General features: G+C 40.5%; 2 protein-coding genes across 2 annotated transcripts; both read right to left on the minus strand.

Moving 5' to 3' along the window:
* Positions 1–1,893: 1,893 nt before the first annotated feature.
* On the minus strand, positions 1,894–10,359 carry ACTR8 (actin related protein 8). Its single transcript, XM_063164661.1, has 13 exons — positions 10,211–10,359; positions 9,868–10,038; positions 8,934–9,044; positions 8,564–8,668; positions 7,696–7,869; positions 7,084–7,177; positions 6,158–6,290; positions 5,672–5,825; positions 5,055–5,150; positions 4,372–4,512; positions 3,707–3,971; positions 3,247–3,410; positions 1,894–2,593 (listed from the first exon to the last, which is right to left on the minus strand). The coding sequence occupies exons 1-13, from the start codon at positions 10,331–10,333 to the stop codon at positions 2,450–2,452; spliced, it is 1,875 nt and encodes a 624-aa protein (XP_063020731.1). The 5' UTR covers positions 10,334–10,359; the 3' UTR covers positions 1,894–2,449.
* Positions 10,360–12,943: 2,584 nt separating this feature from the next.
* SELENOK (selenoprotein K) lies at positions 12,944–15,169 on the minus strand. Its single transcript, XM_063164663.1, has 4 exons — positions 15,117–15,169; positions 14,487–14,577; positions 13,625–13,705; positions 12,944–13,031 (listed from the first exon to the last, which is right to left on the minus strand). Exons 1-4 carry the CDS (start codon positions 15,133–15,135, stop codon positions 12,944–12,946), a joined length of 279 nt encoding a protein of 92 aa, XP_063020733.1. The 5' UTR covers positions 15,136–15,169.
* Between the last annotated feature and the right edge of the window lie 977 nt (positions 15,170–16,146).

Raw genomic sequence — 16,146 nt, forward strand, 5'->3', positions numbered from 1 at the left:
CTTCCTTACCATTCTTCTCAGAACGTATTGAACCATAATTAATTTTCTAGCTTAATTACTTGTTCATGTTTTTGTTCTTAATCAGATAAGTAGATAATGGACAGTCTCTGGGTGATTGGTTATCCACACTCAAGCACCACATTCCAAACTTCTGAATAATTATTCATTAATGGAAAAGAGTAATTGTTCCCTGTGGAACTGTGAGTAAATGTGTACTTGATATAAGTGGTCTTCAATCTTTGCAGTGATTAAGAATTCTTGAAACCAAGCTGATGTGTGCTTGCAGTGTTGGAAAGGTTTTGTACACTTTCAGTGCTGTTATTTGGTAAGGAAATAAAAAGTCTATAGAAAACATGCAATAAATATGTATAAGAGTATAGAAGTTTCATGAAGTAACAGAGGCATTTCAGCAGTTAAATAGGGGTAGATGTAGAGCACAAGATTCTAAGTTCATTGTTTGGAATGTGAAAAAATAGAGGAGCTTCCACTTCATTGTAAGGGCTCCCGCAGGTGCTCAGTATTTCACAGGTTTGCAGACTAGAAATTGGTGATCTCACCCCTTTGTTACCAACTGAATCATACACATGGCCTTTAAACAGAAATTTTGAGACTTCTGTGCAGGTGAATTTGCTGGTTTTTAATGCATGGATACTTGAATATTTATCATTCTCAAGTCAGTATTCACTGCAAACTAAGCTGAAACTACTCATTGTTTCCTGTTGCAATATTTATCAGGTATATTCAGTAGATTTTCCCCGGGATGTTTGCAAAGATCTGGGAAAAAGAAATGTTTTGGTTATACAGATGTTTGGATGTTAAAATCCTGTCAAGAAGCAGATGATTTTGGTCTTAGGCGACTTGACTATACTGGCATTGGCAGTATAATCACCTTCCACCTTCCTTTCACCTTCCTCCTAAGTTTTATGCTCATTAGAGTAATGCTGCACTTCAGGAATTTGTTATTTTGTAGCTCTTGCTCAGGGTAAAACTCTAAACAGAAAGGAAGAGAGGAGATGAGGTGATGATTGATGAGACCTCAGGTTGCAGGGGGAGGTACATTCCAGTGACATGGGAGGAATTGGCAGGGAGCAGACTCAGACTGATATGCCTTGTTTCTTTCAAAGTAGGGAAGAAAATGAAATAAATTAAGTAATATAATCAACAACTCTAATATTGATTATGAATAATTTTGCATTGCATTTTAGCACACTTTCACTGTAGGGACATTGGAAATTATAATTTCAGTAAATCTGTGTGCATTTCTCTAAATTCTATTAATATACACATAAACAAATGCATACATACCAAATATTGGTATTATGATAACTGATGATAGCTTTTAAAGACTTGTTTCAAAGTGATTTTTTTCTCTTTTAGAGCTCCTCACAATCCATTCAGCTGGAGGATGGGAGTGATTTCACCTTGCTGCTTTACTTGTGACTGTGTCTCATTGCCATCTCAGACAGAGGTAAGAGTTCTCACCTTCCTGAGCTTTTGTATTCTGAAGTTTTGCTGCAAGTATCCTTTTAGATAAGGTCATATGAAAGACACTGCCTTTTAGGTATTACTGCAATAGGAATGCTCTCAAGGTTGTTCAGGAAGCTCCAGCTTTAGTACTTCAGGTCAAACCAGTCCTGTGGTTTTGAAGGCAACTGCCCAACCAAACCAGGTCTGGTTGGTGTTGCAGGGTGCTTGAGGAGTGCAGCCTCACTGCCCTCAGGTGGAGTGAACTGGAAGATGTGCTGGCTGTATAAAACTGCAGCTTGGTCTTTTGAGTGTATTATATTGATTTTTGTAAAATAAGGAAAAAAGTGGACTCTACAATAGATAATGAAAAACTAAGAAGTTTTGATGATAAGTACATGGCAAGGAAAAAAATACTCCACTTCCAAATTCTTTGTTTTTCCACTGAATAAAATAATTTATTACATAAGTAAAATACAAACAGTGACTGTAGTTTTAGTTCTTCATTTCACTTTTACCCTAATGATCACTTATATAACAATTTAATCTCCTGGTAACATTAGAGTAGCAATCAGAATATTACATTAAACCCACAGCTGAACTCTTCAAATGTTGCTTCTCTGTTCATGTTTCTGGAATGAATCTTGGCTTAACATCTCTCACATAAGTTCCTACATTGTGCAATTTTAATATACATTACCTGTATAATATAAATATAGTTACTCTGGAGATGACAGTGGTACTCTGTATGCAGAATTCAATGCATACAATTTAAAAGACAAAGGGTAGCTGAAGTCAAATGAATTCAGTAAGTCTTTTGGTATTTTACAACATATCCAGAAAAATTTCAGTTGAAATTAATATTAATAAAATACAAAAAATATGTAATCAGCTGAAGATCAATTCATGTGCACTGGGAAAAAAGGGCATTTGGGGAAAGGAATCTTCAGTGAAGTTTCCACAGGTTCCTCTGTAAGCCCCTCCTTTACCACACAAAGGCAGCTCGCTCCCGCAGCATCCTGACCCCGAAGCGCTGCCACTCCCTCTGGTATATCCACAGCTCCTGGGTTGTGTCCAGACAGGCCAGAACTGCCCCTCCTTTCCAGGCTATTAAACGTGGATCCATATCCTAAATTCAAAACACACATTGCACACAGTCAGTGGTCTCATTCTGCATCATTCTCCAAAGCTGTATCCTATTTTCTGACACTATTTACTAGTTAGAATCTGATGGGGCAGGGGAAAAGTTTTTCAGTATTATCCAGGAAAGAGCAGTGGGATAAAAATACTCAAATGATATTCAAGATGCTTTGAGAAGTCATTTTGTTTTAAGATGCTTTCTAAGCACATAATGAAAATCTTCCCTTCAGTAGTCGAGGCTCTGAAATAGATGGAAATATATTTACAAGTTTTGCCTGATTTATGCCAAATGAAAATTAATCTCCATGTCTATTTTTCTATTATCTTTATAGTACTAAAAAATAAAAAAATCCCAATTTCTTGCTGAGGAGACAGGTTACCTTCATGGGCCAGTACTAACTACTTCTTTAAGAATAGGGCCTTGAGCTAATAAACACTTCAGTGATCTGTACCAGTCACTCTCTTGCTTTGCCTCTAACTCCCTGTCCCTAACCAGCCAGTGCTATGTTATAGGCTGAGAGCTCCTTTAAATCTCAGATATTCAACTACTCTGGGATTTTAAAAGAATTTTTTTCTTTTAACCTTTCAAAGATTTCCACCAATCATAGTTTACTATTTACTTAGCTATCAGTTAACAGTTACCTTAGGCCTTGTGATGACCTCAACATTTTCAACAACTCTTCTGAAAGAAGGTGGCATTTTGTTGAGAATTCGGTGTTGAAGGAACTCTTGAGCTTTATGAAACATGAGACCTCCTCCCACTACTAAGATGGAGCTGTACATCTTCTTTTTTGTATCATCAGATGCTGGAATGAAAGAATATATAGACATAGATCTGTGTTTTAAAGTTATTATGGCCTGTGTTACAATTAGTTTAGTGCAAGTCAAACCAGATAGAAATTGATGTTTGCTTTTAAAATTCTTCTTCTATTCCTTGGATACATACCTCAAGAAACATCAACAGAGATGCAAGCATAAGAAACAGTGTAGCTACTCTACAGACTGTAAAACCTAGGGACACATCTTTCTTTGGTGAAAAACAGGAGTTACATAAATCCACCCTGAGGTCTGTTCCACAGACTGGTACAAATGTAATTCTTACCACAGCAGTCGATGCTATGAAGGATGGCTTTGTCCAGGCCCAAGGCTTTGCCTTCAAACTGAGAAATAGCAGTTTTCCTGGACATGTGTGCAGTTAAAGGCTCCTCTGAATCATTGCCAGGTATCATACAGTCACCCTGGGAAGAGCCCAGCTCCACTTCCTGTGGGTAGATCCTCTCTGAAATGTCTGAGGATTGGCCTCTCAACTCTCCTTCAAATGCACCAGGCTTTGACATAGACTTTCTGTCAGCTGTAGCTTTTGCAGACTTAAAAATGAGAAAACAAAAATGCAAAAAGGTCACAGAACAGTACAAAGACTTAACTAAGCACCATTGTACTTCCCTTCACCGTTTTGCACAGCAAGGTTAAGCCCTGCGTTATTCCCTCATCTAATTTTCATTTTAATCCTCATGTTCTAAGTAAGGGCTTATTTTGAACTCCATCTGATTGCTCAATCCCATAATAGAGGGATCCCTTCTTAGACTTTAAAAATGCACACTTTAATTGAAAAATTGTTTAGGCATCTGTAACTACTCACTTTAAATTTATTCTTTAATACTTCTGACCAAGGTTACAAACTCTGGTTTCTGAGATAAGCTAAGGAGTCTTCATTTAATTCCCCAATTAAATGATAGTTCATGAAAAATAAAACCAGCAATCACACACCTGCTCCTGCTTACTTTGTGTGGCCAGCAGATAATGTTCATCATGAGGATCCTCAGGATCACCTTGTGACCTGTGCTGCAAAATTGTCATTTTTTGACCAACAATTCCAAAAGTTGCTGGATAAAACAGAGCCATGGGTGCCTGAAGAGAGATTTGGCATGATTTTACTACAATATTCCTTCTTATGGCATTTACTACAGAAAAAGGAAATGTTCTATTTTTCTCACAATTCAAAATTAAATAGAGGTGTTTTCTTTTTCCAGGTAGTCTGTAAAATACTAAAGTGTCTTCTGTTTTTTATAATTAAAATATATCCCAGTAAATACACAAGTTTGTTTACAGACTTAGCATTGTATGATAAACAAGTACTCAAATGTAATTTGTGACAAAATTAGAAAATTCAATGGTGAACTGAAAAACCTGCAGAATTAACATTAATGCTTTGCACTTGAAGGATAATATTTAGATGAAGTAACAACAATTGTGGCTAAAGCTACTTAGAAAGCCTTGTGCATCCACCAGTTCTGCATTAGGCCCACCCATCCATACAGGAATTAGTTTTATCTACAAGCAGTTTAAGAACAATCCATAAATTACATGGGCTTAGTAGCACTGGACTGATACAAATTGAGGCTCTGAGTCTCTGAATGCTCATTATATTTGTAATTTAATTTAAAAATCACCTGTAATTTTTCATCCCCTAATCGGAACTGGTACAATAAAGCTGGAGAGTCCGGATGCCGAATTTGGAACTCGTGATCTTGTAATCCAGAAATATCCTAAGGTAAGAAACAATGCAAACAAAAAAAAGGTATCTTTTATTTTTATCATGCTGTGTAATCTATTTAGCTACAGAAAATAGCTAAAAGTAACAAAACTCTCTTCTAACAATGGACTTTATTTACCTATTCTTGAGTTTTTAAAAGTCTTTTCCATGCAGTATGATGTGCCAGACAGCTTTCTACATGCCTAAGCCTCTGCAATGAGGGTTTTGCAGGAAGAAGAGACCTGCTGGCAGATCTTACAGAACTGAAGTTGAAAACCAGCAAGTATGCAACTATTATCAGATGCTTTCAGCAATAAGAACAAAGAAATTATCTTTCTAAGGGTTAGGATTCCTTTCAGCTAGATGAAAAATAAACCAACTTTAAACTTTTCAAGTCTAAAGCTTCTACAGCTTTTGCCAGTATTCTGAGTAAAATATTTAAAATTAACTTGAACTCACAAAAAGGATCCCCAGAGCAACATTCTGTAAAAGAAAAAGTATTACTTGTATAACACACGATTTTCCCCTTCTCACCTGATCTAGATGACAAAATGTCTCCTTTAGGTGCTGGAGCAGCAGGCAATCCAACTTATTGGTTAACTGGCAGTCTCTGTATGGGAATCCTGCTCGTTGCATAAGCCAATAAAAACACCTTGACACATCAGATCCCCCATATGCAAGGCACAGCCTAAAGCACAGAAGAAAGAGATCTTTCTATCTAGTTTCTGAAATACTGGCTGACTGCAGCAATAGGGAGAGGAATGTTAGGGACATTTTAGACATGCTGGAATCATGACTTCCACAGCTTGCAGAACACAGTATTGGTTCTCATCAGTTCTGCCTGTTTTCTTCTTTTAAAGATAATTCTTTAAGGTTTATATTGTAACAGTTGTCTCTGTTAAATGCCTCAGAGCAAAAAAAAAGCCCAATATTTATATAAATTTTGTCTCCTTTAAAAAGTCCAATCTTTGGGAAGCAAATAAGTCCAAGATTCTAATAATTTTGTACACTCCAAGGTACCTGGTATTGCGATGGGAAACACCATCTTCTACACAGCAAACACTTGTCTTCTGATCTCCCACATCTACAATGCAGGCACTGCTTAAACCACTCCCAAAGGTAGCACAGACAGACTCCTGGTGTACAATAATTCCTAGCAACATGAGAAAAAATTGTATGAAATTTATATCAAATTTTACAGTAATGTTGCTGACATTGAAAGGACATTTTATGTCTTTTCAAGAGCTACAAACAGCCTGACTGAGAGCCTGTATATTTAGTGAAGATGGGGTGGGGGTACTTAAGAGATTTTTTTTTTTTAATAAGGCTTTAAAAGTCCTGAAAAGAAGCTAAAGAAGCAGGGTCAAATGATTATATTTCTACAAAATTAAAGGTATTGTCTCCAAATTGCAATTATTTTTTTAATCTGGTTGTGCAGGGTCTTGGCTACTGGATGTACATGAAGTGCTTTCCTAATTTTTTTTCTGGTTTTAATCAAATAGCATTATTAGCATTTCAGATATGGTCTTTAAGTAGTTCTGAAATAAGATCCAATTTGACCCTCTGTTTTCCCTACAATCCACCTTTACAGAGTACATTTGTGTCACAAGCCCAGACTTATTAAACGTGGGAAGTACCAGAGATTACAGTCTGTCCTTCTAGACAGTCATGCATTTTAGAAATATTTAAGAAAACAGATTGATGCTGCTTTTACCTCAGCTGAATGAGAAACCCACAGCTGGAATGCATAACAGTAAACCAAAAAACTTGTTTCAATATTAGCCAACCATTTTGCCCCTTTAAAAGAGACAGCAGTTACATGATTGGCAAAAGATGAGGGTGCTAGTCCCAGCTAACCTGAGGCTGATGTGCAAAAATATGCTTTAAAAGAAAAAAAAATCCTTATGCAATTAATCATTAAGTACTTGCTTCATTATGGTTTTTACCTGAGAAGCCCATCTTCATTAGGATCATATTTACCAGTTCTTTCACATGTTGTTTGTTATAGATGTCTGGAATTAGTAAAATGCATCTGTAGTACTGAAGACAAGAAGAGTAAATTAAAGCCAGCTCTCAAATAAAATTTGATATACAACTTATTTAAAAAAAATCAAAATTTTAGGAAAGGGGAAGGTTTTCAATACTTTAAAAAACATGCTCTTAAGTAAGTGCCAAGAGTCTATAGCCCTTAAAATGTTTAAAATACATAAGGCATGAGACAAACTTGCCAAGGATAAGTAATTACACAAGTATTAGGCAGCCCTTCCCCAGATGCCTCCTTTACAGCCAACAAAAAAACCCAAACAAAGACTAAGACTGAAGTGTCTAAAATGGGATTTCTATACATCCTTGTTAAAGGTTCTATCAACAGCTTTTGTTTTAAAGACATGGACAAAATTCCAGATGAAGTCTTGGGAGCTCACCAGCAGAAAAAATGTATTTATTAAGGAAAGCACCAGTAAGAGGCCACCAATACCAGCAAGTTGCTTCCCTTTTACAATAACACTCAGAGAAGTGGATACAGCCCACACCACAAAAATGTGCTGTTCACAGCTCACCTTTAGGTCTTTCAGGGGTATTTCCAGGTATTTTTGTATTGCATGTGACCATATAACTTCCAGGTCTGCCAGTACTGCAGTGAGGGAGCCACCAGGTCCTGCATGGAGGTTCAGCTGCCCCCTTCTAATGGGCCAGTGTATGTTGTAAGAATCTAATGGATTAACATACAGGGCCTGAAAATGAGAGATTACATCCTGGGCATTGCTTTTCCCCAAAAAAAAAAAAAAACAAACCAGGAACAAAATGAGGAACAACTGGGAAGAAAAGTATTTCAGAAGCACATAGAAGACACTGCAGAGCTCAGACTGATGTAACAGCAATACAGCACGTTTCTTTGTAACAGGGCTTTGATAATAAACCATTAAAATAAAAAGACATGATCTTTAAACAAATACATGATCTAAATTGTTTGAATTTTGAATGTTTTTGCCCACAGACATCTAGTGAATATAACGGTATATTTTTCCACTATCTCATTTTAGAAATTGAAATAGTTTAAACACTTCGAAGCCCACAAATATCAAGTTACTCAGCAGCAATTTCATGTAGTGATACTTTTATCAGTTTCTTGCCTTTTCTCTGAACTATGCCATATGGGTAAAGTTCTCACCTATTCCCTGCAAAAACACTGATTTATAGTAGCAAGGGATCCAAGATACTTGTTAAGCAAATAGGGGAATCCTCTTGTCTTGCTGAATGATAAAAAATACTCAGTTCCCCCACAGTAAAGTTTCTCAGTTTTGTTTGGTTAGCTTTACACATCTTTCAGTATGTACTAACTTACAGCAACTGTACTAAGAGACTGCAACTAATCCATGGCTGCATTAAAACACACAAAGCCTCATTCAGCAGGAAAATCAATCTTACCTCTTCTCCCACCAAAAACTCAGGGTGATTTGATGTGTTTGTCCACTTGGCCCCAGAGCTGTGATCCAATATGGCAGGCCTCATCTGTCTGTTGTAGGACCTGGCCTGAAATGTAACCAAATCAAATCCTGTTGATAAATATTTTACCGGTCACTTTTTATGCATGGAAGAAAAATGAGATAGCCCTTTGAACCCAGCCCTTATAATATACTTATAATATAAATTTTCTCATGTTTTCAGAGTTAGGTAGCACAATAACACTTATCCATATTTGGTCTAGAAAGGGTATTAATTCTTGTCCACTGAAGCACAGCATCTCACTGAAGGATTGTGTGAATGAACAATTTAATAAGACCTCAGAACAAGTTACCTGATCAGGTGACACCGGAATGCGCCTCGCTCCATTCGACATCTTTTTGGACCATATTGCTTGGTCCACCATTTTAAGGCCATTTTGTCTCTGCTCAGTACTTTCAGGTTTCTAAGGAAAAACCCCAAATATGCAACGTAAATACTTTCAAACCATGTCTGTATACTGGCAATACTGAAGCTAGTAGGAAACAATGAAACCATTACTGATCGAATTTGAACAGTAGAAAGGACAGATGTTGGTACAATCCAAAATGGACTTACGCTCATTTTTAAATAAACTATTGTTTATATTGTTTAGAGTTTCCAACACCTATTCAAGCCAACTTGAATCTTTTAACTGCTTTTAGTAGCCACTGGACTTCACCTCTAATGATGTGTCAGACCATTATCTACTTAACTACAGACATATGAAGTAGGAGCAAAAATGTTTAAACAGATCTCAATTATTTAACCGTGATGTTTAATATTAGAGAGGTTAGTTCGATTTTTACAGATTCAGATTATCACATATGTCTTTTGACCAGACTGGACTAAAATGGCTTGCTGTGCTACCCAAGTCACTAACTAGTAACCAACACATTCGAATCCTACAGCTGGCATTCCAGCAGAAGAAATACTGACTGTGGTACCAGACTTTAGCACAGGGAAATCAACATGTACAAACCCTCAACCTATCAATTCCTCGGGTTTAGTTCATTGCAAACGAATCAAATAAAACGCAAACACAGACTGGTCCAAGCCTACTGACTTCAGTAGGTGGCACCTACAGTCCTTAAAGGGGTGAAACACAAGTTTGACAGGAGATGAACTCTCTTCTGGAAAATCATGAAGGATGAAGGGCACACCAACACCACACATGCACCACACAACAAACCAAACCGCCGCAGAACGGGCGGCGGGCAGGCGGGTTCCGGCGAGGCAGTGCCGCTTACATTGAGGCCGTCCCTGAGGAGCCAGCTGTCCCTGTAGGCCGCCTGGCCCGGCTGCTTGTGCCGCCGCGCGATCACGTGCGGGATGCCCGCGGGCAGCGTGTCCGTGGCCCGCCCGAGCCGCAGGGTGGTGGAGCCGGGGTGGATCACCACGATGAAGTTGCTCTGTATTTGCTGCAAGCGGCACAACGAGCACGGAATCAGAGCGAGCACGCGGGACCACCTGGAGCCCTCCCGGCACTTCCACACCCCTCTCCGCAGGCCTTTAAAAGGCCGAGCCCGGGCCGGGCCCGCCCCAGCGGGGAGGGAGCAGCGCCCGGCAGCCGCCGCTCGGCCCCGGCCTCACCTCCTGCAGCGACTCGGGCACGGCGGCGGGGACGATGGGCCGCTTCACGCCGCGCTGCTCGCGTTCCCGGTCGCGCTCCTTGTCCTTGCCGTTCTCCGCCTCGCCTTTCTCCGCCTGGGTCATGCTCCGGCCGGGCGGAAGCCGTGTCTGCCCGGCCCGAGCGGCGCCGAGCCCGGCGCGGGGCGGAAGCGGGCGGGCCCTGGCCGGGCACCGCCCCCCAGCAGGTACCGGGAGGGGCCTCGGCGGCTCCTGGAGCCTGCCTGGGATGGCCCCGCTTGGAGCGGAGCGCGGAGCTCCGGCCCCGGTGCTGAGGGGCCCGGCAGCGGCACGGGGAGCCTGGGGAGCAGCCCCGCCGCTGCCGCGGGTCTGGTGGAGCACCAGCCAAACGCTGTCAGCTGGGCTGGTACTGCTGGAGGGGCTGCAGGAGGGACATACGGCCCTCCAACAGCTTAAAATACTCCATACAAAGGGTGTAGTACGTGGTATATTCTATATATACCACAACTTAAAATATTCTATACAAGCTGGTGTAGGTGGTACAGCTGTAAGGAGCTAACCATGTAAGGGCGTCCCTGTTTGTGAGCTCCTTTATAAACTGTGCAGAGAGGATGTTTAGCTGGAGCTGGGGGAGACGTGGTTTTTAAAGGCTCAAAGTTGCTGTTACACAGCCGAGTCTAAAAGAGAGAGATTTTGTGTTAGGTAGGAGTGGTATCTGCTGGAGTGGCTTGTTAATTGAGGGGCATTGTTGATTAATCTCCCGCTAAGGACTGTTAAGGAATACATTCAGTGCAAGAACAATGAGAAATTCCCATCCTGAAAAGGGGAACATAAGATAAAAGCTAGTTACTATTTGAAAGAAAATAACTACTCTGGGATAGCTGTCAGTATTTGAGTTGACCTCTTTTTTTTCTTCATGTAATAATAACAACACCTATTTTTATTGTAAAAAAACCCCAAAATTTGTACAGTAAATGTTTTTACACGTTTCAGTAAGTTTATAGTGGAGAATGAAACTCTTTCAAGAGGTGTTTCTGTTATAAAAACCATTATGGACCTTAGTGAAGCAAGGGTTGTAAAACAAAATAATTTGTTAACTGCATTTTTGAAGTGCTTTTAGAGTATCATTAATAGAAGGAAAATACAGCAAAGTAGAGAGAGTTTGTCCTGAGAGAGTGAGTATTAAAGCTCTTAGGAATTGCTGCTTTGACTCTTGAGGGACCATCTCTATCAACTGTAAATATGTATTTTTTTCTCATCTGAATAGCAGAAGGCTTATTGAACTTCAGATTTTTTCCGTTTCTGAAAATCAGCCTTGTGACAAGCCAAATATAATTTACTTACAACTTTGCAACTACAGTAAAATGTTCAGAAACTATACAAAGACTTTAGACAGTAAACATGTATTTAATGAAACTGTGGCTCAGTTACACCGGATCCTTGAGGAAGGAGTTCCCAGCACAACTTCATTGATCTGCTTCTATCACAGAACAGTTTCCAGTCAGGCATACACATCCCCATTTGGTCCAGCACTAAACTCTTCTTTTCATCTGGCTGATGTGTATGCTTGTGCCTGCCTCTTCAGCAGGCGTTTACCTAAAAGATAAAGTAGTAACAGTACATTTAAAGAAGCCTTTCTTTGTGAGATAAAATTAAGTAAAAAATTTAAAATAATATCGCTTTTAATTTAGCTAAATGGGACATGCTAAAGACTTGCTAACTATTTCTCAGCAGGTTACACATTGCTGTGAGTACCCAGAAGCCATCTCCACAGTCTTTGCTGGCCTTGTGTCCACTCAACAAGAAAAAAAAAAACACCACAACGTCCTGGGGTTTTCTCCCACTTGGAAGAAGCTTATCCTTGTTCCAGTGAACTGAAATACTGGTGTCTGTGTTTCCTGGTATATGAACTTTTTCCTCCAAGGTTTACAGGTATTAACCACCTGCATGGTTTTTTTTTTTTTCCTTGTAACTTTTATTATAGTAACAATGGGAGTGACTGATGAAAAACAAGGATTATATACTTAAGTCTTAAAGTAAATAAAACCATACTGTAAATACACTCAGTGTCAGCTGCAACTCCCAGCAGCCAAACTAATTATTAAACAGAATAAAATATCAGGCAGCTGTAAGAAATCTTCTAATCTTAACCTCTTTTAATTTTACCTCTATTTTTAAGCAATTCTGATTTTTACACTTTACTGGAATTCAAGATTGGTATGGTTGTATCATTGTAATGGGAGAAAAAAAGCCATTTTTACTGTCTTGTAACAACTTTATATTTTTCTTTCTTTTCTATTGAGAAATATCAACTTTAGCCAAAACCCATCATATGTCATATAACTATTAGAAATGCAAACAAAGCATCATTTTCTAACAATCTGATTTTTAAATTAGCAGCCAAAAAAGATGAGAAGTTATAAATAACTTATCAGCTGGGCTCAAAAATCTTTGCTGCACTTTGTCCATCGACTTCTGGGCAATTAAAAGTGAAAGCCCACCATTCCTAAACCAAAATAATTTTTAACATCCCTTCCCCCTGCTTTTTCTCCCCTTTACTGGAAGTATCTTTATTTCTTTTATTATTGAATAATTTTGGTTATTTTTCTGTTTTGGTAACTTGTGCAGCAGGAGGACAAAACACTCCATTCTACCTTAAACCTGCATTAACACTGCTATTAAAAAAAAACCCCAAACCCTCCAAAGCAGGATGCAGCAGATTTGGAATTACCTTCCTCATCCACCTCCAGCCATGGGTGGTGGACTGGGGCCTGCACCCCAGTGATTTATTCGGCCCATCCGACGGCGAGGATTTGCTGGAGGCCTGAAAAGAAAGGAGTTCTCCCTTCATTAAACTTTTCAACTAGAAATACAATAACTGCTTCTAAATGTCAGTAGTGAGAAAGTCTGAATCTCTAAAGTTGAGTTTCACCTGGAAAGCTGTAAGAAAACCCCAACCCCACTATCACAGAAATCCTCTCCTGTTTCATTACTGCTGTGTGATGTGAGAAGGCCACAGAGCACCGATGCTTTTACACAGTCCTACAAAACCCTTTGGCTGCAGTGTTCATGGAAATTACACCCCTGTAACAGTGTTCTGCTTCAGGTAATGTAATACAAGAAATGACTGCACTAATGCAAGTCAAATGCTGAGTACAAACATGTCTAAGAAAATAAGATTTTAACAAAGATATATCTTGTCTCCTAGGCAGGCTTCAGAAATATTTTCAGAGATGTTAGTCTGTCTGTACTGCTATTACAGCTGTCCAAAGCTGTGTATTGTTACCAATAATAGTGCAGATAACCATTTTAGCCTTCCTGCACAACCCAATTCAAACCCAAATCACAACTGTAATCTACTCAGATTCATGTCACTTCACCAAGAGAGGGGAAAATGTGTGAATATGAAAAAAATACCCTCTTCCATCATGGTATCCTGAATAGGAGGAAGATGTGTAGCCTCTTCTTCTTAAATCTGGTTGAATAATGCTCTGGAAACTGAAAAATTAAAACAAGGGTTAGGTGAATTGATAGCCAGGTACAGTTTTTGAATATTGTGATTGGAAAGAAATGGCCTGAAAAACAGCAAGTAGTGTTCAGGAATGAACAGTGTATCTTCTCACGATCACTGTTGTTTAAATCTTGGCAATTTGTCTCCTACATACAAAACTAAAATCTGAAATAGTTCCAAATTACAATGAAGCTTTAATTATAAAATCTAAATTACATTATATGTTTAAAATTATAAATAATAATAAATTATGTATTAAAATTATAAAATCTAGTTTCCTTGGTAATATACAAGAAATGCATAAAGTATAAATTTATAACTGAAATCACTAAGAACTGTTGAAAACATCACATGAACTTTCTGTTTGTTAACTGGCTTTGATCCAAATTTGTGTTTACTGTGTGATTACTTTTACATAGTCAGAATCTATTGTCACCAGTAGAAATTCTCCAAACAGCTTAATTATTTGATCAGCTAGTAGATGCTTTTAAACAAAAATGTATATTTTCTTTTTGCAGTGTCAACATAGATGAAATGTAAGAAAACTCATTTGAACTGCCAATAAGTTATAGTCACTTTTCATGCACTTTTTGTTAAGTATACTGTGCTTAACAGGCACAACCACATAGTTGTAGTAAAGCATTTATACATATGGAATGCTAAAGAGTAAATATAATATTTTTATTGTTGTGTACTGATAGCACTGTGTAACTTCCACCTACGTCAAATCTAAAATGAAGCTCAGCAAAAGAATTAACTTCTACTTACAACAGAACCACAAAATCTGCTATTGACCAGAAGAAATCTGTTATAGATGACAACCTCCAGGGAGCCCGACTCTGGTTATCCAAAACTTGTCCTGTAACACATCCAGATACAAGAAATGACGTTCAGTGTGTGACACTGAACAGTGCATTACACAAAACCAGATCTGCTAAGTCCAGAGTTTGCAGCTGGGACGGTGAAACTGCTCTTCATGGCAGGGAGTTTCATTTTCCGCAGGTTACTGCCCAAGTACGTCAGCTAAAAGGGTCAGCACCGCCACAGGGGCTCTCCGTCCAGAAAACCCCCAGACAGCACCAGGCAGAGTCTGATTCCCCGTAAGCGGTTCAAGCGCTGCCGTGCGACGCTCCCGGTGTCTGCAGCACGCACTTGAACTCGTCAAAGTCCCCAAATCCGCTTTGGAAGCAGACCAGGCTCGGCCACAGGCCGCAGGGCAGCGCGGGGTGACGCGACACCGGCAGCTGCCAGACCCTGCCCGGCTGTCCCGGCAGCGGCGGCGCTGGGGGCGGCGCTCCGCGCAGCGCAGCCCCGGTGCCCCCGGTCGGTGCCCAGCCCCGGCCCGGCCCCCCGCCGCTGCGGACACACACCGCGGTGCCCCGGGCCCCGGCCCCTCACCGTTCGAGATGTACACCATGGCTGCCCGCCGGCCCGGCCCGGCCCCGCCCCTGCGCCTGCGCGGCCGCCGCGCGCATGGGCAGCGAGCGGTGACGGCGGCACCCGTGGGGGAGTAGCCGGGGTGCTTTGGAGGCGCTGGGCTCCGCGTCCCTTCGCCTCAGGGCAAGGGCATGAGATTAACGGGGTCCCGCTCAGGACCGCCTGTTATCGAGGGGTCCCTGTCTGGAATGGTCTGCCTGGGGAGGTGGTGGAGTCACCATCCCTGGATGTGTTAAAAAAAAGAGACTGGATGTGTGGCACTCGGTGCCATGGTTTAGTTGAGGTGTCAGGGAACAGGTTGGACTCGATTGTCTTGAAGGTCTCTTCCAACTTTGTGATTCTGTCAGCAGCCCTGTTACTAACGAGTTTTCCCTCGGCATCCTGGATAACGAGGGGTCCCCCTGAGCAGCCGCTGTTATTAACCAGGCTCCTCCCAGTGCCCCTGGTAACGAGGGATCCCCTCACAGTCCCGGTACCGGGACCCCTCAACAGCCGCTTTTATTAACGAGGGGTTCCCTCACATCCCCGGTACCGGGACCCTCAGCAGCCGCTGTTATTAACGAGAGATCCCCTCACAGCCCCAGTACCGGGACCCCTCGCCAGCCGCGGCGGGGCCGACCTGAGGCGGGCGGTGCTCAGGGAACGGCTCCTCCCTCCGAGGGGGCGGGTCTGGTTAAATTATTTATTAATTAATAGTATTATTATATAAATAAATATTATTATTATTTATTAAATAAAATAAATAATAATTTATCATTCCAGTGCTGTTGGAGCTTCTCTGTCGCGTTTAGGATAGTAACGGGAGTTGGATTAGTCTGTCACGGTTTCATAAAAACGAAGTGTTCTCAGTTGCCTTCTGCGGTAATGATAGAATTACAACCAAGTGCAGAAATAATTTAACATTTCTCTCCAAAGGGAACTTTTGTGCCCTGTATTTAATGACAAGTATGTGGCTACGTACATTATGTTCATGGGAATGTTCAACCCTAAC

Source organism: Melospiza melodia, chromosome 10, assembly GCF_035770615.1.
Source record: "Melospiza melodia melodia isolate bMelMel2 chromosome 10, bMelMel2.pri, whole genome shotgun sequence".
Lineage (NCBI taxonomy): Eukaryota > Metazoa > Chordata > Aves > Passeriformes > Passerellidae > Melospiza > Melospiza melodia.

Coding starts and splice junctions, on each gene's coding strand:
- ACTR8 (XM_063164661.1), bottom strand. CDS start 10,333: ATGACCCAGGCGGAGAAAGGCGAGGCGGAGAACGGCAAGGACAAGGAG. Junction 8,669..8,933: donor TTCCGGTGTCACCTGATCAG/GTAACTTGTTCT, acceptor GTTACATTTCAG/GCCAGGTCCTACAACAGACA. Junction 7,870..8,563: donor AGTTTTTGGTGGGAGAAGAG/GTAAGATTGATT, acceptor TCTCATTTTCAG/GCCCTGTATGTTAATCCATT.
- SELENOK (XM_063164663.1), bottom strand. Junction 13,706..14,486: donor GCAGATTTTGTGGTTCTGTT/GTAAGTAGAAGT, acceptor TTAATTTTTCAG/TTTCCAGAGCATTATTCAAC. Junction 13,032..13,624: donor GGATACCATGATGGAAGAGG/GTATTTTTTTCA, acceptor CTTTCTTTTCAG/GCCTCCAGCAAATCCTCGCC.